This window comes from Chiroxiphia lanceolata, chromosome 14 (assembly GCF_009829145.1).
Source record: "Chiroxiphia lanceolata isolate bChiLan1 chromosome 14, bChiLan1.pri, whole genome shotgun sequence".
In the NCBI taxonomy this organism is placed as follows: Eukaryota; Metazoa; Chordata; class Aves; order Passeriformes; family Pipridae; genus Chiroxiphia; species Chiroxiphia lanceolata.
Genome location: NC_045650.1, coordinates 9,607,292 through 9,633,405, shown reverse-complemented (window position 1 = coordinate 9,633,405; position 26,114 = coordinate 9,607,292). Strand labels below are relative to the sequence as shown.

Genomic DNA, 26,114 nt, shown 5'->3' with positions numbered 1-26,114 from the left:
GTTCCTGAAATTCACTGCCAGGAAAAGCCAAATGAAAGTAAGGACAAGAAAACAGTGAATCTTGTCTCAAGAATGGCAGCTCTGGAGTCCCATTATTTAAACACCCCCCCCCCCCAAAAAGGATTGTATGGCTGTGGACCAAAGGATTTGGGTGTGCTGAGGAAAAGCCTACAATAAATTACTGAACTGTCTGATGTGAGGACTTTTGATATTGCCAGATGTTTTGGCACCAACATCAGCAAAACCAACAGGTCAGTAACAGACAGGGTTTGCTGGGTTTCCACAGCACACAGGAGGTGCTCAGGCCCTCAGCACACATTCACTGTCACTTGAGCAGTACCTGAAAAGTGCCTATTTACTGCCCTTTCCTTACTGACAATAGAAAATACCTCACATTCCACAGAAAATGTCACTGTACAGCGTGGATCTTAACTGTGCGCCCCTCACACTCCCTCTGTGTCGGGCAAGACCATGGTTAAAACAGGCAACAAACTCCAGCAAACACAGCCCAGGATACAACTCTGTTTGAAAACAGGCATGCAAACACAGCAGGTCCAAAAAAATCTCTGGCTGTTAGAGAAAACTCTTTTGGGTGACCTGTGGATACAGCATTCCCACAACAACCCTGATAAAGCCCGGAGGTTTGCGACAGGTCCCGGGCAATATATGGTGTGGGCAGGCACCGGCTCTTCCTGAAGAGGGGAAGGAGGGGTTTGGGTTTGAAAAGCCACCCTACAGTCAGATACCTCCAAATTTAATTATGTTCTCATTACCAAGGGTCACACATCCCCTGATTTAACTGCCCTGGCGAAATCCTGTCAATACCACTTGCACAGAGTGGGAGAGCATTTACCCAGCACGTTAATGGGAGCTGGGGCACAGCTAAAAGGATGATGGAATTAGTATTTAAATACCAGGCCTAGACTTGGTGGAGCTGTAGATTACTTTGTGTAGTAAAGAAGAATTAACTGATCCATTCCAAAATGCATTTATCATTAAAATAAAAATCTTCTGCCATTTTATTTAATAGCCTTAGTAAGAAATAATTGCAATGTCTGGTTGCTTTTCAACAACATGTGGTTTTAATATTTTAATTGTTACAAACTGTTTAATAATGGTGAACAAAAGGCATGTCCAAGTAATTATTGTATTTATTAACATTTCTTTTGAGGACTTGATAGATTATATTGCACACATAGAGCACTTCAGACATTGTAGTGTTAACTTATTAAATTTAAAGGTGGAAAAGGAGCCAAAAGTGACTTGCTTTGGTGCAATTTAAATATTGTGTTTTCAAGTGATTAGTGTTGTGCATCACATTATTCAACAATCTGGAAGTGTGCACATTCTTCTAATTATTATGCAGCTTCATCTGATCAGGGAATTAAAATACAGTGGGAATAATAAACCTCAGAGAGCCTAGCAGGCAGAGGGAAACGCTGTTCCACCAAATCCGTCAAAGTCGTGGATTTTTCTGACGGGGAAATATATTCCTGAAAAGTCCCCACCTCACCAGGCTCTCCCATAATAAACTTCATAGTTTTCCCTACTTCGAGCCACCCAGGTCAGGGTCTGGTGAGGTGGGTTCCCAGGACCTCATGTCTCCCCTGAGAGCCCCCACTGCACCACTGGGCAGCCTGTTTGCAGGTTTCCTGTATGCCCCGAGCAGGGTCTGAGTCCCTTTGCCTCCCCAAGCATCATTCCCCCATGGCGGGGTGAGACCCTCCTCTCTGGTCCCCAGTGCCCCACCACACTCTGTATTTTAAGCAGAGGGGTTGCAAGGGACTCTCAGGCACAAGGGCACCACACCGTTCCCAGGCCTATTTTGTTTACATTTGATTCAATCAAGTTGTGGCCTTTTGGCCTCTTTCCAAATTAACTTCTGGGTGACCTCCACCATGCCCTCTCCCAGCAGCCAGGCCGCCGGGAAACAGCCCATTAAACCTACAAACAAATACGGGACATATTGGTTGATCAAATCAGCTTCAAACACAGCTCTGGAAACGCCTGGTCTGTGCTTTTAATGCGAACTTCAAGTCTATTTTATCTTCGGTCATTCACACCTCTGAGCCTCCTGGCTTTTTTTTTGTTCTTCCCTTCCAGCTATAGCTCTGTGTTTTACTGCCTCATAAAATTTCTAAATTTTGTTCTCATCCTCCTGCAAACCCTGAGAAGAGCAATGTGAGGGTCTCTCACATGGGGCTCACCACAGGGCCCGAGTCTTTACACCAAGCACACAAAAAAAGGCAGTAAGGCCCTGCTTGGGGGAACAGCTGCAATATTCCAAGAAATTGTGTCTTCCCCTTATTTCCAAGGAAATAAATCAAAGGGAGTTTCTCAGGGTCTGTGAAAGCATATTGCCTGGATTCCCATCCCCAAAGGGTTTATTTTTTCAAGAGCTTATATGGTAGTTAGATTTCTGGCTAGCGAATATGCAATATGATAAAAACACAGTCCCTATATGGGGCAATAAATTACAGATTGTTTGATGTGGAAACCAAAGAACTGTCAAACTCCAGTATATCTGAAAAATTCTAAATGAACCCTTAACTCGAGTGTCTGGAAATGTACAGTATGTTTCCAGGCCATTCAATTTTGTAAAGACGTATCTCCCTCATTTAAGTTTCCTTTTATGGATTTTAGTATTAATTTTTGGTGTGGTCGTTCCCTCCTTTTGTTAAAAAATTGTGCTCTTCCTCCTCGAGACAGTACTATGATAAACACCAGGATTTAACTAAATATAAACAGGGATTGGAACTGGGCACAAGCTAAAAGAGGTAACTGCACTAAGGATGGGGTAAAGCATCTGCTGCAGTGGTGTCAGAGCCCCATAGGCACTGCAGAGGGCACAAAAGCCACCTCAGAACAGACAGGCACAGAAGGGAAGACCAAGAGTGTCATATCAGCTAATTTGGTACTGCAGATCCCTGCTCTGTCCTCACACCAGCATCACTCAGGTCCGCTCTCTGGAGCCTTTCATGGAGGAGGATGATCAATAGGAGGTCACCAGTGTGGCAGAGCTCCCAGGCTGTGGGGCATGGGACACCACAGCCCCCACACCTCCATGTTTATCTCTTAAAACTTGAAGCTCTTACCCATCTGTCAGCCATCCAAATGTCTCCCTGTGGTGGGAGGAAAATTGCATGACCAGAGGAAATAGCTCACCTCGCACACAGCTTTCTGCCTAGGGATGGTACCGAGTCACAAAAAAACTGAGCAAGACCTTGCGCTGACACCGAACAACCTTTCAGTTTCAATATACTTTTACGTGTGGGATGAGTGAAAACCCTTCTAGCTAGAAACAGACCCCATCCACTCTGGGAAATAAAAGTTAGGAACCAATTCCAACTCATTTTCCTGAAGGTGACCCTTAGCCTCCCAGCTGAGATAACAATGCTAATATTTATGGATGGGCTGTTCATGCCTCTGGGCACACAACAAAAATAACTCAAATCAAAACTTGGTAGACATCTAACAGAACTGGGGGAAAAAAAATTCTACTTCCAATATGGCAATAATAAACCATCTCAACCACCAATACACGAAAAATAGCATCAGTCACAATCACACATTTGGGTGAAACAAAAATGGTCTGATGTAATGAATTGGCATCACTGAAGGGGACTCATCCAGAAAGGGCTGACTTGAGACAGCACACTACTCAGGCACTGTGCTTTATTCATTTATTTAGTTCAGCTTGATAGAAGGTGCTCAAACCAAAAAAAAAAAAAAAAAAAAAATCAATCTGGGAAACCTTCACTTCCCTTTCTCTCTCAGTTAAGTTTTCTATACTCCTTTCAGTTCCCACAGGTTTAATTCTAATGCACAAACCCCATTCTCCTTTCAAACTGCAAATGTTTGATGAGAATTTCTCATGTGTATGTGTGCACATTTACCCAGATTTGGTTTGAGGAGACGTGAACTAAAGAACAAGCATGATTTCTACACACACCATATTCGCCAAACTCAAGCAAGCTCGAAAACGTGGCAAACTGCTGAAAGCAGACATTTTCAGCAGTGTGAGCAGCCTGGAATAAAGCAAAGCCAAGTCATCAGCAAATTACAGACATTTTAGCAAAAATCTACAAGTAAAAGCAAAAGCTCTGGGACTCTACGAAAATTGCACCAACTAGCATGGTTCCTGAGTCTGCCCACACCCACAAAATCCAGGCTGCATCTCTAACAACACACTGAGAGGAAGCCACAACATTGTACTATATTCCCAATTTATGGGTAGTCACATGGAGAATCCAGTTTACAGCTCTGAGCACTACAAAGACACTCTTTTCCCCAAAAAATCCTGAATATTGGAAAATCCTTAAAAGCCACTGTTGGCTTGAGCTTGGTGGATAAGGAGATTTTCACCCCACCCCAGCTCAGGAGTCCCCACTGCTTCGCAAATCTGAAGCCAACACCTGAAAAACAGAACTGTAATTCATCCAGACCTGCGGCTCCTTCCACATTTCCTACTCTTTGGCATTCAAGATGCATTCCACATATGAAAGAGAGCTCAAAACTTCCTTAGGTCAAGAAAATAAGTGTGATGGTGAGCTCTGGCACCCCAAATCCCAAATTTAAGTAACCTCTGCAGTTTCACGGTTTATAAGCTACTTATCATAGACTACAGACCCTCCACAGGAACAGAGTCATATCATAGAGTTACAGAATGGTTTGGGTTGGAAGGGATCTTATAGATAATATAGTTCCAGGGACATTTTCCTTACACCACTCAAAACCCTGTACAACCTGGCCTTGAACTTCCAGGGATGGGGCATCCACAGCTTCTCTGGGCAAGCTTCATAACTAATTTTCACAAATCACTTCCCATTTTCTCCTGATTTTATTCTCAATTCCTCCTCTTTCTCAAACACAACTTTACAAGAGTGTTCAACATTTTTCAGATTCTTAATTTACGCCATTCAAACCAAAAGACTTTATCTGCCCCCATAACATGTTCCAAACTGATCCTACAAGCCAAGAAGGGGAAGCACTGAAAGAGATCACAACTAAAGGTGACCATATTCACCCCCTTAACACTATTTTTCTCTGAGCAGCAGCTGACAAGAGACACTCTGCTGCTGCAAACAGCTGAATAGGGCTCAGCAGTGTTTACCCAGGGTCTCCCACTCCACAGATCTCCAGTCCTCAGCAGCCTGAGCTGTTCAGCAAAGACCTAACTTGACCCAGTCTGGCAGCCAGCATTTCACAACCACTTTATGTCAGCAGTTTCAAGTACACTAATAACCATGTTTTGTTCAGTGCGACTTTCTCACTGTGAACGGCAAAATATCATTATCACCTGCAGGTTGAAGCCTGCCCTCTACCCCATTTAATAGGGAGCTGATTATGCTATTCCCCCCCCTTTCCCCTTTTAATAATTATGGGCTGTTGGCAGATGGCACCGCTCGGCACGGGGAGGGTGCGGGAAGGCAGAGCAGGCTGCAGGGCCACTGCCCACATTGGCTCCCACATGGTGGGGCACTCCTGGGGACCCCGAATCCCTCCCTGCATCCCACTCCCAGACAGCACCTAATGAGGCGTGCCTGCATCGGAGGGCACTGGGGTTAAACCGGGAATGGCTATGAAAACAGTCCCTGGCAGTGGCAGGAGCAGGAAAGCAGAGGTTTGCAGAAAAGTTGCTAAGCCAGCAAGTCCAAACAGAGCCGCCCTCACAGCCCACCCAGCTGGGAAGCAAAGCTGGGCTTAACCCCAGGAACCCGCTGCTGCCCTAAGGCTCATGCCAGAGCGACCCTGGACAAGGTCCCCCACTGGTAAGAGCTCTCTCAGGAGAGACTGGGCAGCTCAGCTGCATTAACTGTGTTACCACCTGAGTGTGTGCCCTGTGAGTTCCCAGTAAAGTAGCAAGTCCAAGGTATCCACCTCCTGAAAAACACTGCCCCTTTGGGTTACTGCAACATCCCATACTCAGTGACAGAGAGGGGGGAGAGCAGTGTCCAGAGCTGAACCCCAGCCCACTGGCCAAAGGCAGTGCTGTGGGAGAGCTCTGGGAGGTGAACAGCCACAAGCTGAACGCTGTGCAGAGGTGCCACCTAACTTCCTGGCAGCAGTGAGGCTTGTTCACAGACCTAATCTGGCATGGCATGATGGGTAGAGACAAGATACTGCTTGTCCCAGTAAGAATGCCAGGTCTGAGGCAGTGGGAAGGAAGCTTCCTCCCCAGCAGAAAGGATCTCATCCAGCCCTGCCACTTCCCCCTTCAACAGTAACTAACTTGCCCCAGCAGTTGCTGGGAGTGGATGTCCAGGGAGATACAGCAAAGAAACAGGTGATCCTTTCTGCCAGCCACAAGCAATACCAAAGGGGATTTCTCTGACCAGAGGGGACATCAGGCACATGCCACACCAGCCCCTGCCAGCACCTTGTGCTCGGGGGGACCACAGCAGCTCCACCTTTCCTGGTCCTCCACTGCGCAGGGGACATATGCCCAGCAGAAGCACACTGCAGGGATGCATCCACACATTGGCCAGGCACAGGCTGAGCCCTGGAAGGCTGAAGTGCACGTACCCCACAGCTCCCACTGACCCACAGAGAACCATACCAGCATGTATCCAACAGGACCTGCCATGTGTGCCCTGTGAGCCTGATACCCTGCAGGGCTGAGGTGGCACTGGCTGCACACACAGGGCTCTGCACAGAGCTGCTGAAGATGGAGACACTCTGGGTTGTCTGGCTGAGCCCAAAGAAAGTGTGGGGGAGGCCAAACTGATTTGGAAACTACCCACTCCAGAGCCATCCCTGCTGGCACGTCTGCAACAAACCTGGTTGATGTGTTTCAGCTTGTCAATAATCTGGCTGATCACTGGCTCCAGACCTTTCATCTTCACCTCATGGTTGCCAGACTGAGCTTTTGCTCCATTCCTTGTGATCTGGGGACTGTACCTATAGGAGAGAGAACAGAAAAGACCATGATGTGATGGGCTAATACAGAGGAGATCTTTAAAGTTCAATACAAACAAAAGAAATCCCAAGATAAGCATAATCCCTTTCCAAAACAGAGAGCACAAGACAGTTAATAATGACAAAGAAAAGGCAGAAGATTCCTATAAAAATTTTTGCTTTGACTTTGCAAAGCAGCAAGATGATGTAGTTGTATCACTTGAGGACAATGAACTCCTTTCCAGTCCATTAGTAACCAAGGAAGACGTTAAACAGTATACAACAGGGATAAATATTTTCACATAACTTGCACCCAAGAGTCCTAAAAAAGCTGGCTCAGAAATTCTGGCTTGCTCATGTTTGTTTAAAATAAATCTTGGCAGACCACAGAGACTCCAGTACAAGAGTGGTAGTGTTGTGCCCATAGCCAAAAAAAATGAGTGGGATGACCCAGTTAACTGCAAGCTGATTAGCATAACATCAACCCCCTTGCAAAATAATGACTATCACTGATGTGTGATTTCAATAATAAAGAATTAAAGCACCAGAATATAATTAATGCTGTCAACATTGCTAATGGAAAATAGGTGTTGTCAAACAATCCTGATTTCAGTCTTTGATGAGATCCAGCCTTGGGGATCAAAGTAACTACTCAGACAGAACGTACCTTGACTTTGGTAAGGTGCTGGGCTCTGCACCATGGGGTATCTTGATTTACACAGGTACCATGCAAGTCAGCAAAGCCCCCATAAAGCAGATTAAGCTGCCAGGGCAACTCCGCAGAGGAGGGCAGCCAACCCCCAACTCAGCTTTTTCACTGGCAATTTGGAAAGAAATATACGTTCACTTGCTGCAAGATTTATGGAATGGCCAAGTTTATCAGAGTAATAAAAGTGAGGGGAAGAGGGACAGAGGGGTTGCTGTTCACTTGCCTGTGGAGGAACACATTCCTACACTCGGGACCTGGGTAACAGCTCGTGATGCTCCGGACATGAGACAAGCACGTCCGCGCCAACCTCAAACTCGGCTTCAGGACCAGAGCAATCGGCTGCCACCACTGCCTGCTGCAGACACAGCAGTGGCACAGAGCACACGGGTGCCTTCTCGAGCTGTGGGTTGTTGGTACTCATCACAGCCCCAGTGACAGGCCATGGTACTCTTCAAGCACAAAACAAGTCCTTGTCTCCAAGAACTGGCAGCCAGAACAGGCACTGCCAAACCCCGGCACAGCCTACGAAAGTGAGATCACTGAGACAACACCAGCACCAGTCTGCTTTACTGTACATCTGTTTTTCCGTGGGTAAACAGGATGAATATTCCTTTCTCCGTTCATCTCCTACACATCACATCTTTTACCAGCTCCCAGAACCAGCCCTAGTGGCTGCCTCCTTGTCTGTCAGCTCCCTGCTCCCCTGCCCAGCTAATCCTTCATCCCCACACTGCCAGGCAAGCTTGGGCAATGACAGTCAGCCCATTTCACATGTTTTGGGTTGAAAGTGGGACTTCAGCAGGCATTTAAAGAAGGGGAGGGAGACAGGAGGGATGGTGGGGCCAACTCAGGGAGAATGCCTTGCTAGGCGAGAAAGCAAGAGGCATGGGGACATTTGGCCACAAGAGCTGTCAGGGCACACTAAGGGTTTCAAGGATACACAGAGGCTTGGTTTAAGCTCTACTTAAACACTAAATTAGGAATGAGATTGACTCAGACATGTAGGAATGCAAAGGCAACCTCAAATCTACAGTGGTGCAGCAGGAATCTGCCCCTGACCTGAAATATTCACATAATGTAAAATAGAGAACTGAGGCTGATTTCCACTCCAAGGCAGTTCTATGTTCAGGAGCTCTCTGCATCTCCAGCCAGATCCCCAATGCTGGGCATTCCCCATACACAGCTCTGCTGATGGCTGACAAGCCTGTGAGGTGCTGCACTGAAAGAGATGACAGATGAAAAAGAGTGGGAGAAGGAGGTGTGTGTGCCTACAAGAGAGGAACACATGCCTGTGTTTATTCTTGTTTCCAGGCATAAACAGCTTGTCCAGGTACAAGTGTCACTGCAAAGCAGAGACATCAACTTGGGTCTCCCCAAGCCCCACCAGCTCCTCAACATGGGAGCAGCTGCCTGCACAGTCAGCCCCCTACCCTGCACTTTAGCACCAGCACCATAGTCAGAGCTCTGCTCTCTACACCTGTCCCCGTGCTGGGGCTTCCTGGTAGGACTCAGTATTTTGCAAAACACTTTTTTTTTTTTTTAATAGTTGCATTATCCTGTGAGGCACAAAACACAGTTTTACCTGAGACACAACAGCTCCCCGTTCAGAAAAGCCCTCACACGTGCAATGAGGTGGCTTGTTGTAGGCTGAAAGCTTAGTGACTGGGAGAAGTGGGGCCAGAGCAAGCCAGGCTGGGTGCCAGCCTGCAGAAGCCCATGCCCAGGACCGGGGCTGTGCTCCTGGCACAGCCGGGCCGCATGCTCCGAGCACCATCTCGTGGGAAGAGGCTGCTGCTGCCGCAAGCACAGACCTGCCCGGCTCTGCTAACACTTAGGCTGAACTTTTTGCAGGGGAACAAAGCACTGGGAGCAGCAAACCATTAATCCTGCTGCTTGTTTTTCACACAGTCACTTAATGCCACCGTGCCCACCTGACAAACACATCTGGAGACTGGATGTAAACATCCAAAAGGCACGTGACTTTTTAGATGCCGAAGAAATTACCGCCTTTGGTGTCACTGTAAATTTAATTTAAAACGCTAATGGAACTCAAAAGTGCATTGCTCAAAAGTCTCCTGTGGTTTCAGAAATTTAACAAGCAAACTCACACGGGTTTTAGCATGAGCAGAACCAAGCTCATTTGGTGCATACCTAAATTAATACAACCTTTCTCCTAAACAGTTTTATGTAAAGAAATACAATAGCTTGGGTCTGAGTGGGTGAAATCCCTTCTGAAATCCACGCAACGGCTGCCAGAGACAATTTCTGTAGCCTACGCATTGTTATACAGGAAGGAGGAACACAGTACTACAACAGTACTATACTGTAACTTCATGTCCAAAAACTGAAATTGTTCTCCAGAAAGTTCTACTGGGTGAGGACCTCAGATCACTCTTCCCAGGGGATTAAGTCTACTAGAGAAGGAAGCAACCCGAAAACATTTGCAGAAGGATCTGTCTCTAAAACACCGATGCTGGAGAAACAAAGTGTCACCACCTGGTACTTCCCACCTGGCCAGGTACAAGGGTATGTACTAGACCCAAAATGAACCATTTGCATCATTACACAGTTATCATTTGAAGCAGCAAGGCAGTGGGCAGTATAAGCTGCACATCTTTGAGCACGAATCACAAAAAAAGGAGATGCACAGGAACATGCTACATCCCAACAGCCAGAGACATGGTCCTGTGTGGCATGGATGCTTTGGGACACACTGCCTCTTTATGGCCAAGCTGAGACCTCCTGGCATGTTCAGGCATGAGGGGGGCACCAGCTGTGCCCCTCTCTGGGGTGGCCACACTCAGGCATGCAGGATGAAGCCAATGAAGGGTTAAAGGCTTTGAAATGTAGCTTCAGCCAGCGACCTGCATTCCTGAAATGCCAGAAAAGCTGGAAAAGGCAGCTGGCACCCCTCCCTGCAGCCTGGGCCAAGCAGCCAGGCCTTAATATGGCAGAGAGATGCCTTTCCAGCCCCCAACAAGCTGGAGAATGGGGGTCCCAGTACAGGCCCCACGCAGGCTCCTCGGCACCCCCACCACTCCAACCTGCTGCAGGGCTGGTGGGCTCGCAGGCAAAACAAAGCCAAAGCATCACCTTCCTCCCATGTTCTCCAGTCACAGTGCAGAAAAGGAAAAGTCTCAGAGCCATCTCAAGCTGCTTTCAACTTATGCCAATAAAACAGCCCTTCTGCAGGACACTTGTGCCACTCTACTATACCCATCACATACCCCTGCCACGGTCACTGATATCAGCATGGAACAGCAAATATGCACAGTGGATAAAGTCCACCCCACGGTCCCCGGGGGTCCCTGCGCCAAAGGGGTATCAGTGTTGCAACATGAGCATGGTTTGGCTTCCACTTCATAAGCAAAGCCCAAAATACTTTCCTCTTTGACGTGTCTCGACGTCAGTCAGCAGCATCTCCTTGCCTGGGCTCCCTGGGTATGGGCTCTTGCTGGGGCTGTGGTATTTTCCAAGGACAAATGTCACGTTTTAAAACGTGCTGATAAGTAGCCCTCATTAAAAACTACTTTAAAGACAACCATTTAATGAAAACACCAACAATCTGAAGTCTTCTGTGGGGATGGCACAACTACATACCCCTCCTCCTCCTTCTCATCCACCAGCCATAAATGCCCAAGTATGCTGTCAAATAAAGGGATTTTCCCCTCCTTTTCTCCCCACCATCCACAAAAGTCTCCTGTGAATGTTTGGTCTTTCCAGTCCAAATGCAGCTTGTTCCAAGCTTTCATTTCAGAGCAAAGAAGGCAAGATGACAAACGCTATTTAAATATATGGCAATGAATTTAAAACGTGTGTTCATCCTACTCTGCCATGTTAGGCTTTGAGATGAGTTACTGCAATGCCTGAAGTGTGATTTAGAGAAAGTAATCATGGAAGTCAAACATAAAGAATTACACCTTTTAGAAAAAGGAAAGTAAGTATGTCATTCAAATAACAATTAATTTATGCCTGCCGTCCAGTTGCAAATTATTTATTCAAACGCAGCTCCACGATTTAAACAGCACACTATCCCCTGCAGGCTCTTCCTCTACTATGTTCACTGGATCATACTTGTTTGAGAGAGTGCATGGGGGACAAACACAACAAAGACTGCTACAAGACAGGATTACAATGCTAGAGAAGAAGTTTCACTGCACAGGAGGTAATAGCTGAGCTCCAAGCTTGCCAGAGCAGCACTCCCAGCACCCACAATCCCACAAGGCTGCTCTGCATTTCAAGACATGACTTACTATAGACCATGTGGACTGGTGACACCGAGTCCTCAACACACAGAAGGCAAAAAGATATGAAAAAGGGGAGAAAGGAAAGAAAAGTTTCTCCCCCCACACTCCTGACAGGAACCCAGGTCTTATCTCCAGCTGGTTTTCATGGGTCAGTAAAGGTTGCAGTGGTGAAGTCAACATTTTACTCTCTGGCCCTGATAATTTTTGCTTTAGTGAGACAACCTTCATGTCACATCAGCAGTGCAAGCAGTGGGGCCCAAAAGGCTTGAAAAGCTGTTTCCAACCCACTCATCCTGCCCTGCAGCCAGGGTGTAACTCCTAGATGTGCCCATAAGCTGCCAAGAAGAGGTGAAAACATCTTCCCCTGATAGTTTCCTCTCTAAAGAGAGACTGTCCAGAGGTAACCTGGTCAGTCATACCAATTACCCCACCCCCAGCTGTCCTCTTCCATATGGGGTGCATGTTCCCTTGACAATATGCAGGCATCTGTTACACTGGGGTGCAAGTGGCAGGAGAGAGGTGGGGTGTATGGCTCTTGGGTGCCTTCCTGGCCTTCAACATGCACTCATTTGCTTGCTTACAGTGATTCCTTGCAGTCCCTGCAGAGCTCAAAATGCCACAGTCAATTTACACCACCAGCAGCTCCAAACAAGCTGCTTCAAAAGCAACCAGGAGGATCCAACACTCTCAGTGGGGAGTGTTCTCACCTAACTAAAAAGGAGCCATTTTCTGCTGGATTTCCAAATATCAACACCTTGAAGCCTGGTCCATGACAGCCCTCTCAGATCCTGCTGTATCTGTTCTCTGGCAAGGGAAGCGTCCTTCAGCTGACAGCTTGGTTATAAACATGAGGCATCAGGTAATCACCTGGTTCTAGGACACAGGACTTCAGAGGGGACAGCAAAAACTGTAATATTCATAGGAAAACAATGGGAGTTTGTACACAACCTGAAGTCTCCTTCCATTCTTATTTCAGTTGAAGTCAAGACAAACAGATTATGGAAAAATGGGCAACACCTGAGACGAAGCAGCAGGCTTAACAGAGGAAGATTCATGATCTTCATTTCTGAAATATTCTGGAAACAATTATGGCCACTCAATAACCCACAGAATTTGCCTACTATCCTTTCACTGCAGCTTACATTTGCTACAAAGCTGTGTTTTATGAGCTCGAAAAGTTATACAGCCCCCCTCTTTGGGGACTCCATTGTATCAGATATTTTGCAGTACTGCCAGAAATAACCAAACCCTTCATGAACTAAAGGGTTATTGCTGGCATGGAATTTCCTTTGTTCCAATTACAGAATCTCATTTTTCTGTCTTGCTTCCAATTGTGCTTTCATTGTTTATGATTTGTATGATTAAAACAAACCACAGTACGTTGGCAACAGCAGGGAAATTCGAGACTTCCAGCTTGAAGAAGAGATTTGGCAAGGTGCTAAAAATATATTAATTTTGAATTGGTACAAAGAGAACAAGAGTTATGCTGGTGATTTAGATTAATGTACACATTTGTCTTGAGAAATTTGAAAATGGCAATATCTAACAGTAATGCTTAATGTGCTTACAAGTTTTGCAGTGGGCAGATGTTGCTGTCATTCTATTCAGAACAGCTTGAAAGGAACATACTCGTGTAAGCAGATTATTAAACTCTGAGAATCTAGATTTTAATAGGCTTTTAGTATTAAATGCTGCAAAACCCTGATACTGTATATAAGGCTCAAATCACCTTTGAGATTCCGATGCCTAGCTCCCATAGGAACTGAGGTGAGTTTTATATCTTAGCACCTACTTGATCTAAGCTGAAGGCTTTAAATGAGCTAATTATTCAGTCGGGACTCCAGTGATAAGAATCACTCTCTGGTTTTTCTCTACACTGGATGGAGATAAGGGTAAGAGAGGCTGGACAACATCTCACCACCTCACCCCACCAGCATGAGGTGAGAGGATGGGGGATGAAGACAAACAGAGGCAAGGAGGGGCATTACAGAAACCCTCGTTTAGACAGCTTTAAGTAGTTGCACACCCACCCTGTCTACACGTCTGTCTCGGGGAATTGCCTGGAACTGAGCCCAGGAAAGCTGCAAAGAGGTGTACAGGGATGCAAAGAGACAGAAGAAGATCCAGCAGGTCTGGGCCCCAGCTACCACCAACACTCAAGTGCTGTGACCCCTCAATAAGCTCTTTGCAAGTGGTAAAATGTGCCATGTGTGGCATTTGCTGTGACTCTTTGTGGCATCCCATAAAAGCACAGTGTGTTTTTGCACACTTTGAAAAGTGTGAAAAGCAAGGATGTGCTGCCTTTTATTTTTTCTTCCCTCTTTGGCTTATCTTCTTCAACCACACAGCAACAGCACAGCAAAAGACACAGGTATTTCTCTGCCCAACCAGAAAAATTAACCTCCCTTGTACAATTCTTGCTGTTTGCAAGCCATTATTTCAAGGCACCATGTCCTAAATCCACAATAGGGATGGCAATCAAACTCTTAACCCAAAGATGAAACCTCAGGAAAGAGGATAAATTCTTGCCATTACACTGTCCAACGTGGAGAAGTAAGTGACCACAAAGGATCACAACATAAGACTCAGTAAAAGAAAATGAGGGATGAATCATATTAAAAAGGCTGGAATACACAAAGCAGGATGAGTGACCCATCAGCAGAGCACATTGCATGGCAGCCCCACCACAAGCCAAGGTGTAGGAAGTTCTCAGTCAAGTGGGTTCTCAGAGCTCTTCATCTCAGGGGGCTTGCAAGGGGCTGCACCAGGCAAGGAGTACAACCAGTGCATCATAAACTTTCTCCATCCGTGGGAAATCTCAGAGCCAGGGATGAAACGAGAACATAACTCTACAAGTAGAGTTGGACCTACTCTGCACAGGACTGCACAAAAATGGTTCTCTGTGTCAGGAGGAAAGCAGGATTAAATACTCCAGCCAGCTGCGTTGCACTGGAGCCCCAGACAAACATGGCACCTTCAATCAGGGCAGAGGGAGTTAAGGGCAAGGAGGAAACAGAGGACAGTTCAAGGCTCTAATTGGGAAATGAGACCCAGTGGAAAGGCATTGAGCGTGTCCGGCCTGTGGGGAGGAGGGACATTCTTACTGTCTGCGGATAACAAAGCACTGGCATAAACAGGATAGAGTAAATACTGATTCAGAAAAACCACAAGAGGAGGAGCACAGGGTGCAGAAGGGGCTGTTTGCGTCAAATAACAGGATACACATTGTCGGTATTATTTAGTACTTGAGAGCATTGGCAAGGGGCTGTGAAGTTGCTGTTCCAGGCATGACTTAATATGTTATTGGAAAAGGGCTTTGAATAACTAGCAAATTTTATTGTGACAGAGAGATCAGAAAACAGACAAACCAGTAGGGCTCCTCTTTAACTTAATGAACGCTCGGGTACCGCATTAAAGATTTAAGAGGTAAATAACCACAAACCCTTCAGGAACACCACCAAATACTAGACATGTCCATATGGATGCTCACACCAACACTGCAACGCTCAAGCAGTTTTATCCATCATCTGCACAGCACAAGACATTGAAACACATGGAAACACGTCATCCAGCCAAAACATCGCTCTCCCCTGGTCTTCACCTGATGCTGCAAAACTTTCAGCAGCTTTGGCAGGTGCTTTCTAATCAATCCAGGAACCTCCTACCCTGCTGTGTTGTCCCTCCAACATGCATCAGGTTGGCTGAAGCCCTCCATGAGGACCAGGGCTTGTGAACATGAGGCTGCTCCTGTCTGTCCATAGAGGGAGGGCCTCATCCACTCAAGTCTTCCAGGTCTGGTGGCCTGAAGCAGAGCCCGACTATATCACCACTGTCCCTGCCCTCCTTTTAATCCTGACTCAGTCAGCCCCTCATCCATTCCCAGGAACTCCATGTGCTCTAGCTGGTCACTCACATAGAGGGTGACACCCCCTCGTCATCTACCCTTCCTGTCCTTCCTAAAAAACTTGTATCCCTCCCTTCCAACACTCCAGTCATAGGAGCCATCCTACCACACCTCTGCCACCCTTCTTTCTGGGAACCACTACACATGTGGGGCAACTAGCGGCCCAGCACCCTGAAATTAATACTAGATATTCAAAACACAACAGATTTCTTGCAAAAAGTGGTAACGTGGAGTCTGGTGACCAACAAGCCCTCACCAGTCCAGCAGGAGAATTGCTGCAGCCAAGCCAGAAACGCTCCAGCACGTAACACACATTCTCAGAGCTGCTTGCATGAGAGCTCCCATGCCATGAACAGCTGCTTGGCTCCCTCTTGGGGAAAACACTGAAATAAAGGAACTGGCAGTTTGGGGTACTCGAGCACCGTTACCTTAAGTGCTCCTGATTTTCAGGAATCCTCCCAGACTCTCAGAAACAGATGCTAGGCTGGGAAGTCCAAGCACTCAAAGCAGACAGTTTTGACTCAGCATGAAGCAATGCAATTGGCTTTAGAGATCATTTTAACTACGTGTTTGCTTCTATTTGAAACGTTCCACAAATAGGTCCTGGGAGAGGAGCTCCCTGGACCATTACCTTAGCTCAGCTTTATTTAGCTGAGTTCTCCCAGTAGTTTCAGTGGCAAAAACACCAGCAGGTATGAGACACTTTCTCAGCCCATGGAGCAGAGGGAACACTTCCACCCTGGGAAGTGTTACAGTTGCAGATGCTAAAAACACAAGGTGGGAACTTATATTTGAGGGAGGATCTGGACTCAACACCTTTCCATTGCTACCATTTCACCCAGCTGTGGCATCAGCAGGACCTGGACCAGGGCCACTGGCCATGGCCCCAGCGAACTGTCGTAAGAAAAGATCTCACCCTAGGTCTTCCTCTCCAGAGCTGCAGTGTTTATAGCTCTGCTTGAGAAGTTCTAATTAACAGTCAGTGAGACAATATTGAAATAATCTTTTTTTTTCCAACTGAACTTCTCAGTTAGGCATGGAAACACGAGATTTTCCAGAAATAGGTACCAACAGAGGACACATTTTTCCTTAGGTAACGTAAGTACATTTTATTAAGCGTGTGATCTTAGATGCTTGAGTCATTTTTTTTCAAAATAGAGTTTGATGCTATTTTGGTCTATTCTGTGTTTCAGGTCAGTATTGCAAGTACAGGCTAATTACCACCTGAGGTTACTGATCAAGTAGTCATAATTAATATCTCAACATTTCACCACTTCTTGATTTTATTTCTATTTCTTCCCTTATGCAAACTACTTAATAGCGAAGGATGCTTTGCAAAGTAAGGTGATTAGAGGAGATTTATGTATAATTACAAAAAACATTTCCAAGTTCTATTTCCACATTATTTAACATTCCCGAGGGGCATTTTTTGCAAGAGAAATTTCCATTTCTGTTAACACTTCCTTCCCCTTTATGCTACGAATTCTGCATTTGCCTGTCTCCATTAATCTCACAGCTACCAGTAGAACATCCTCAGAACCAGTGAGTGGGGCAGGGAAAAGTGGCCAGGGCATGAGCTGGACCTTGGTGTGAATGGCTCAGTCCAGAGAGGACAGCCAGGACTTGGTGGTGGGAAGACAGTCAGATGGCAGCAGCTGCACCACCAGAGCTCAGTGGTCCTGACCTCCTCCAGCACTGAGACATGGCAAGGAGAAACTCAACAAGGTGGTCTTCCTTGTCCCTCTCTGGGTGGGGCAGGGGATGCCAAACATGCTGTGCTGCTACCACTGCATGGAACCAGGTTGGAGACACCCCTACCCCAGGCTGTGCATGGTGGCAATGCCCTCATTGGCTGCTCCAGAGGAGCCATCCCTGGCACTGTGGTGCACTTTCCCACGGGAGCATGGCTGTGTCAAGCTGCTGTTGCTCTCCTGTCTCTGGCCCACCACTGCCAACCCACCCTGACCTAAACCAGTCAAGGATGCAGGGTTTTCACTGAGCAGAAAACTCAGCGGAGGGCAGCACACAACCACTTCTCTCCATGAAGACTTTGCACATCCATCTGAGCTGCAGCACAGCTGGACACTTGCTCTGCACAAGGTTCTTAAGGGAGTGAGTAGTGTCCTGGTCACAGACTGCTCAGGCACCTGGTTAGGAAAAGATAAGCAGTGATGGGGAGAGGGAGGAAAGGGAGATGTGACTCACCTCTCCACGACTTCTTGTCCATTCCAGCAAAAGGTGTCATTCTGAACAGCAGAGCTGTGGTTGCAGATGTACTCTGGCAAGCTGCTGTAAAAACTGCTGTGAGACTTCAGCTTCGCAATGAGTTCCCTGGAAGAAAGGAGGGGAAAATGATGCTCAGTTAAAAGAGGAAGAGAAGATGGAGTTGGTGCATTTTAACCAGTGAAAGTAATCACACAAACGCAACAAGAAAGCAGCTGAGTGAAAATAAAGCATTAGGCATCAATTTTATTTCTGACCTCAAGTAGCTCTTTGCACTGTCCCCTCATGTTAGTCAGTCAAAGGCTGAATCTCTGTTTTCTAGGGCAAAATCTGCTGGTAATGGGGAGGGATACTGGGGCAGCAGAACCTCGGAGCAACCATGCTGCAGGCAAAAGCCAGACACAGTCTCTGCACTCTTCTGGTTCCTAAGGAAAGGTGCCACTGGCTGAGGCCATGAATATATGGGGTGCATCTGAGCAGCAAGTGCTCAGACTGCCAGCAGTCCTCTCCACTTTGCAGAAGGCAAGAGAGGTCCTTTAGGGACTTTGCCTGATGTTGGCCATCCAGCATCCCTGCAAAGGCAAGTAGCATTTCTGATGGCAGAGCAGGCACTCTCAGTACAAACCTGTACACACAGGTAACGCTGTGTCTCATGTTGCACCACCAAAAGTACACGATTTCAAGGTGTACACTGGGTTGGACATGGGGTCACAGTTGACATTCAAAGGGGCAGGTTACACTCACCAACATGGCTCTGCCCCAGGAAGGCAGAAAGAGCCACAGGAGCAGTGCTTGCACCAGACTGAGGGGATCTGAATCAGGCTGCACCCTGACCCTGCACCCTTCCTTCCCAGCACCAAGGACCTTTGTCCCCAGCCAGTCACCTTCAGCAGTGGTCCAGAGATGCCAGGACACAGGCTGACCCCAGGCACTCTGACAGTTGCCAGAAAGGGGACAGGGGCTGTGGTAGTGGGATGTAACATCCCCCCAGCCCAGTGTCCCCCTTAGGGACACTCAGCAGCTGTCACAAGGAAACACCAGCAGATTTAATTAGATAAACGGCACCAAAAGTATGATAATATGAATAGCAGGGACTGGAGGCAGTAAGACTTGGCCTCACAGTCTCCTTGCTTGGTTTCAGCATGTTTTCTCCTTTGGCAAAAGTTTATTTCTCACTCTCCTTCCTCTCTGGGGGGAGGATGAGGAATCAGCACCTGGAGCGCTCTTAGGGCCATCCCCCAGGTGCCGCAGTGGGGGGACCTCCATGCCCTGCCAGCTGGGGGGAGCTGCCCTGCAAGCTTAGGCAGTTTGGTGTGCAAAGGGAGTGCCCAGCTCCCTCTGTCCCTCTTTGCTTTGGGATTCCCTCTCCAGCTGAAGCCCTCGACAGCCAGCTGGGGGCAGGCGACACAAGGAGAAGCCGCGAAGAAGCCTGTGCTCTGTGCTGCCTTTTCACGGCCAAGGAGCCTGTTCCTGCCCTGGTGAGACCAGCACAGCCCCCACAGGCAAAGCTGCAGCCCATGGAGGCCAAAGGCCAGCCAAGGTCTCCCTCTGGCCACCACAGCACATCCTGCACGGGAATTGCAAACACTGACCAGTCTGTCACCGTCCATCACAACGAATAAGGGTTTGTCTGTTGAGTTGAAGCCCCTCCAAAGGGTGGGGCCCACAGCCTCCTGCACAGATCGGAGGGGTGCTTCAGATAGTCACCTCCTGCGTGAATCACCTCTGACATCCATCTCCTGCACTGGCCTTACAGCTGGGCAGGAGGTCCAACCAACACCATTTGGCAAGCCAGAATGAGGCAAGACGTGGGTCTTCAGTTAGGCCAAACCCTAAGCAGGACAAGCCTCACTGCCCATTGCACCCAGCTCCTTACATCCCAGGCACTGCCTTGCTCCCCTTCCACAAACCTCGGCAGCACTGTGGAGAGCAGATGGAACAGAACTTTCCTGGGGAGCAGAGTTTCCTGCTGGGCAGGGAGGGGGAGGGAAGGGAGAAACTCCTCTGTATCTGCAGGTATGAGCCCATGTAATTCATCTCAGCAGATTTCATTAGTCTTCAGATCCTCAAAAGACATCTCCATCAGAGCCTGGGCTATGTAACCTTCCAACATGTTGAGACAACAGAGGAATGCAAGCCCTGGTGTTGCATCTCCTGGGAACCATATCAAGAATGTGGCCCTGTAAGTTTTCAAAGAGAAATCCATCCAACTTACTCTATATCCTCAGTTTCAAAAATTGCCAAGCTTGCCTGTTTCTCTTCCACAGGGATTTTTCTTGTATTCAAGACAGCAGTAAAGGCACTGCTTATCTTCGGGTGTGCTTTCAGATGCAGTGGATAGATGCTGCTCCCTAACACACCAGCATGAGCCCACCTAATTACAGCTTCTGTGTACGGGGGGAAGGAAGCACAAGGTGCAGTGTCAGCATTGGAAGCACCTGCTTCACTTACAAAATACTCAGTAAAAGGCTGTTAACATTTCTGAACTGCCATAAAACACTACACAAAAAACCATGAAATGCACCCCCTTTACCTACACACACAGTGTAACATGCAACATTTCAGGTTGGAGAGACCATTTCCACCTGTAACTGTGAGTGTTTCTGGCACTATAGCAGTACCCAAGAAACCCAGACGAGGCATTTGGTGTATGAACCTGGGTGCCTGGTGGATTGCAAAAAGGAAAACGAAGATGGAAAACAGGAGGCAGTTTTATAGGTTAAAAAAGAATGCACTAGGTGAGAAAACCCATGTAGACACCTCACTGCACTTCAGAGCCAAAACCCATACCAGGTTTATGGGTAAGGGAAATAAGGAGCTCTCCCATCCACTTCCACAGGGCCATCCCATATGGTGACCACTCCTGCAGCCCATCCAGCAGGCACCACACTCAGCCTGAGTGTTCTCACCTCCTCCTGCTTGACAAAGTTTCTTCTTGCTCAATGTGAGTCACCTTCAGAACTTTCTTGTCAATGAAAAGGTCTTCAGGGTAATTAGCTGATCGAACCTGTCTCTGCTGAGCGTGGCCGCATAACCGGCTGATCTGGAAAACACAAACACAGCAGTGTGAGGAAGTGTTGAGACTCAAAGAACTCCAGGAAAATAGCCAAGATGCACCCTGGCACCTGCACAGGAGCTGGTCTGTCGTCCTGTCATCCCCATCTCGCCCACAGCTCACACACACATCTGAAAGCAAACTGCTGCCCTAAGGATACAACCTGGTTTTTGTACAAATACCTGTCCTGTGGGAAGGAATGCAGGAAGTTTCAGGAGAAATTTTTGGGCATCAAAATGCCCCTGTGGCTATCAAAACTCCTGAGCTGCCTCTGTGACCAGCAAGTCTTCCTGTGTCAGGTTAAACTCATGCTGGCAGGAGGGGTCTAGAGATGTTGCCTGCTCCTTCCTCGCAGAAAGCTGCAGCATCTCAACTCTACGCTCCATCTCTCCTATCAGACTTTTAGGAAACACTTCCCCTCTGAAGGTAAATCCTAAGACTCTGGTTCTGCATCTTGTGGCAGCTTGTCATCTGCACGGGCTGCACTGCAAATACCCAGGGATAAGCATCACACGCATCGTTACTAATTAAAAGACCCAGGGCCTAAAATACAGCAAGCATTGTGGCCACAGCCCAGTCATACCGTGGGAGGTCTTGATTAACAGGGCTCTGCTAATGGCACAAATTAGCTCATTAGCATACAGATGATTTGGTAAGTGGCTGCAGCAGGGAGGGAAGGAATCCCAACCACCTCGTTAAAGCTCTCTCGCATGGCCACCATCCCGAGACTCGTCCAGCAGCGCTGCGGCCGCCTCTGCAGTCCTTGCTGCAGGTGGATTTGCAGTCATCTCCCTCTCTGGGACACCACCAAGGGACAACTGTCCCCCCATGGCACCACTTGCCACTGTGATACTCACTTTTTGACTCACCCTGTGATGTTCTGTAGGACTCATCCATGTTGGGTTTTGAAGGGAGTTTGGCTGATTATTGGGACCACAAAGGCACCGCAGCTGACACCAACTTCTCTTTCTGTGAGCCTCATCCTACCTTATACATTCAGATTTGGGACCAAACATATACCCATAAAATGCCCGTTCCTTGCAGAACCTCATTTATCTCCATGCCACACTGAATCAAGGCAGTCAGCTAAACTCCCAGTTAGCTGCACACTGGAGGTTAAAAGCACACCCGCTGCCCAAAGCTACAGGCATCTGATGTGTAAAGAGAAGAGATTAATTCTGTTCTATTACATCCTGCATTTGGGTGGGCAAATAAATTAGTAATGTCACCTCTTTCATTATCAAGAGCAGCACAGTTTGTTTGCTCAGGCTGCCATACAACAAAGTAAAATAGAAACCTCCTGGGAGATGGGCACTGCAGTTTCTGGTTCACAGCACGGTGGGAATAGATGCTGCCACCAGTCCTTTTGCACCTGCAGTTCCCTCTGCCAAAGCAGCCCCTCCTGCAGCCGCCAAGTGAGCAGTTTCTGCAGCATCCTACCTGCGTTTTTCTCCTCTTCCCTCCCTTGGCTGTGTCTCCTCTCCACCATGCCAAACCCAAGTCTTGCAGAAGAATGTATCAGCCCTACTGCACTCCCTAAATCATGTAACAGGCTTCAAACACAGAGGGAGGGAGTCAGAAAAATGACCACATTTTGGCCTTCCTTTAGCACTCATCCCCCTCTCATAGGATTTGCAGGTAGTCCTCTGAAGCAAGCAGACAGGAATAGGAGGAAAACATGGGACAGCAGGAGACCTTGAAAAGGGCATTTGAGACCTGAGACTCCACCGCTGTGGAATGGGTCTGGACATCCCGTGCCCTCTGTGCTGGCTGGTGCCAATATCCCTGCAAAGGGCAGGTCAGCAGGAGAGTGTGAGGATGCACAGGGGGAGTCTGTGGACTTTTCCCCTCCAGACGTCAGAGTTGAGACTGGCCATGAAACCTCTCCAGGGAAACACAAGGTACACAAAAGCTCCAGGACAGCAGATAAAGAGGGAGCAATGCCACAAAGCAGCATCTTTGCACCCACACTCTGGATGGGCACGTAAAGTAGAGGAGAGAACTGGGAAAAGGTTGGATATTTAAGCTGCCGTTTGTGATCACTCCCTTTGATTCTTCCCAGCTCTTTCAAAGGCCCCTCCTTCCCCTTCCAAAGCCTGGCTTTCAGCTGGCAAAGCCTATTGAACTCCGAGAGAAGAGCAAGTCCAGGATCAAGGCTTTTTCCCAAGAATGCAGAGAGGTACTGAATGGGAGGGGAGGATTGGAGCGCAGTGCGAACAATGGCACCACCCCAGAGTGTGTTCAAATGGCAAAGCAGCCAGGCAGACCAGGGCTGCCTCATCTCCCACCCAGTACCAAAGGAACCTCAGCCCCTCTGCTCCCAACTCCTGCACAGGAGCTGCAGCTCAGCTGCATCCTCACAGCCCCACATGGCATCTGGATACCATGGGCTCCTAGAATTATGGGATCATTAAGGTTGGAAAAGACCTGCACAATCATCAAGTCCAACTGTTGATCATCAAGTCCAAGCATTGGTCACTGAATCCAACCATCCTTCCTGTGAGGGATGAAATCACAAACAGGATTGCGTTAGCTGTGGCATGGGACAGCAGATGAAATATTCATGGATAAAAGGTAGAAAGTTTGAGCAGTGCATCCAAGTTTTTACTTATTTATTTATTCAAGCACCAACTAACCTTTTCAGGAAAAAAAACCAACCTTGCAGCCCATCTTGTGAAGTCACAGTGAAATGGTTGTCACCTTTTAGTCAAACAAAAACCCGGCTGAGATTTGAACTTAAAATAAAGTGAGTGAATGTATAAGTAACAGATTGCCTGCTCATTTGCAGGGGCGGCATCCTGTGCACTTTTGGGGGGAGGGAAGGATTTCACAAACCATCTGCCAGAGTCTGCTGGGCCACAAGCGGTCCTAGGACAGCAGCTCAGAAATCCTATTTCCATCTTTCCCTCTTTTTGAGTCCCCACTGCAAGCTCAGGAACACATGAACACTGCTTCCCAGTCTCTTCCTAACCGTGGCTATTTTCAAGCAAGCTCCAAAAAGTCCAGAAAAATGCCACTGCAGAACAGTCAGAGAAGGGACAACACAAGCTCAGGCCTTGGAGAGAAAAAAAGTGTGATGCTTCAGCTCTGGAGGTATCACCTGCTCTGGCAGGAGCAAGGACAGTCAGCTCCACAGCACGGTGGTGTGCCTGCAAGAGGGGCAGCAATAGGAAGGCAGCATATCTGATGGCATGTCCCAAACCAATGTCAAGCCACAGTGGTTAATACGTGGTTTCCTCCCTTTTTATATTTTGCCATGCAAATATAAAATGCAAAATTCAAAGCCAATTGACAGAACGGAACTGCTGGCTCTTCTCCTCAGGCTCTGCACACTATCAGGGGCATTGTAAATATACACCAGCCCTTATCTAAAGTATAGTCACTGTGAGAGCTGTACAGTCTCTTAAGCCATGTCACAGATCAGGTTGAAGTTGACACACCAGACCACAAAAAAAATTGCATAAGTAAATCAAAGGGTAGTGTGTTTTTTAGGCAACAGGAGTTGGACTTTTTGTTTGTTTTTAAAAGAATCTGCCAGTCCATCGAAAAACTGCAGCAAGGGGACACCAGGCAAGCAAAACCCTCCCAAAGACCTGAGCTTTCACAAGCCCCCAAAGCCACCCATACCGTAACAGCCAAAGCAACATTTCCCTACCCCAGCTCATTAACAAACTCACTAATTACCCAATTTAATTAGCGTCCTCCATGCGAGTGTGACCCAGGCCACAAGGGGAACACTTTGCCTTCTGACAACCACTACCCAGTGCTCCATTTCTTTTATTCCAGCCACAGGGAGGGACCATCCTCACGTCAGGCACAGCTCCTCGGGCACTGCCTGTGGCCAAGGTCCCCGTGCCCGATGGGGAAGCAGCTGGCTCCCAACACCCTGGGGAGTCACACGCCGTGTAATGGCTCTGCTTTAGAGGGAACATTGATTTGAGAGGAGCACAGGGACAAAGCTAATGGAGTAGCACTATCAGCCCATTTTAACGCTTCCACATTAATTTAAGATAAGAGGTGCCTGAGGACTGCAGGGAACCTGAGGCTGTGCGGGAACAATGCGCGGGGAGCAGCCAGGGACCAGGTCTGCCACTGCAGCTGCTTCCAGCTGAGTTGAACCACATGGGTGTAAAGCACAATACTGATCCACTGGATACCTGCAAGCACTCGAAAACTGGGATGACTGAGATAAACTTAATTTATATTGAAGAAATAGTGCCCACAGTACCAGGTTCTGTGCAAGGATCAGAACTTCGGTGCAGTTGATAGAGGGCAGAACCCCCACAGGCACCTCCAGCCTGGCTATGGCAGGATGGCATCACTGATACCACTAAGGCTACAGATGGAACCTGCTCTGCTGCCCAGGCAGGAGGGAGTGGGTCCACACGGGGCAAAAACATCTTGCCCTGCCCAAAAGCAAGTAAATCCATGGGGGCAAAGGATTGGAAAGCAGCACATGTGATCCTCCTGCCAATCTGAGCATCGCTTTTAAGAATAAGAATGTTTTAAAGGTAATTTTCTAGATGATTAAAAAAAAAAGCTAATCAGCTTCCCCTTAGACAAGAAGAGAGTACATCAGACACTGCTGGATACCTGCTGCTGCCACTTTTCATTCAGCCCAGGAGCTCCACTCTGCTCTAAAGGAGAGCTTGCTGTATTTGACCTTTGCTTAAACTTTATATGGAGTTTCCATTTGTCTTGTCTATGAACTCTTCTACTTATAGATTCATTCTCCAGGAACAGACAGTATTTTTTTCCCCTCAAGGGGATGGCCTCATTTTTGAAGATTTCCTCCTGCAATCTCCTCTGCTCTCTGGAGTTCACATAAGTCATTTTATACCTATTCACAAGTTTCCTTTGGGAGAAGCCACACATTACACTGAAAAACGATTAACTGTTATAATTGATTTGAACACAGCCTCTAAAAGGGTGATTTGCTACAGTATGCACAGAACATCAAGAGACCATAGAAATCAAGAAAACATGCTGTCTTCAGAGGAACCAACTGGTGCCCACTAAATGCTGAGCATCCTTGAGTGATATATCCCAGTTTGACCAGTGAGGCTGAAAGCCTCAATA

At 47.5% G+C, this 26,114-nt stretch overlaps 1 protein-coding gene across 2 annotated transcripts in view; it reads right to left on the bottom strand.

Moving 5' to 3' along the window:
- GPC3 (glypican 3) overlaps nucleotides 1–26,114 on the bottom strand; it is a 145,441-nt gene that overhangs the window by 38,492 nt on the left and 80,835 nt on the right. For both annotated transcript variants that reach the window (XM_032702407.1, XM_032702408.1), the window contains exons 4-6: nucleotides 20,890–21,023; nucleotides 17,963–18,088; nucleotides 6,780–6,900 (exon numbers count right to left, since the gene is read on the bottom strand). In XM_032702407.1, coding sequence (XP_032558298.1) covers nucleotides 6,780–6,900; nucleotides 17,963–18,088; nucleotides 20,890–21,023 — 381 coding nt within the window. The remainder of the gene's footprint in view (nucleotides 1–6,779; nucleotides 6,901–17,962; nucleotides 18,089–20,889; nucleotides 21,024–26,114) is intronic.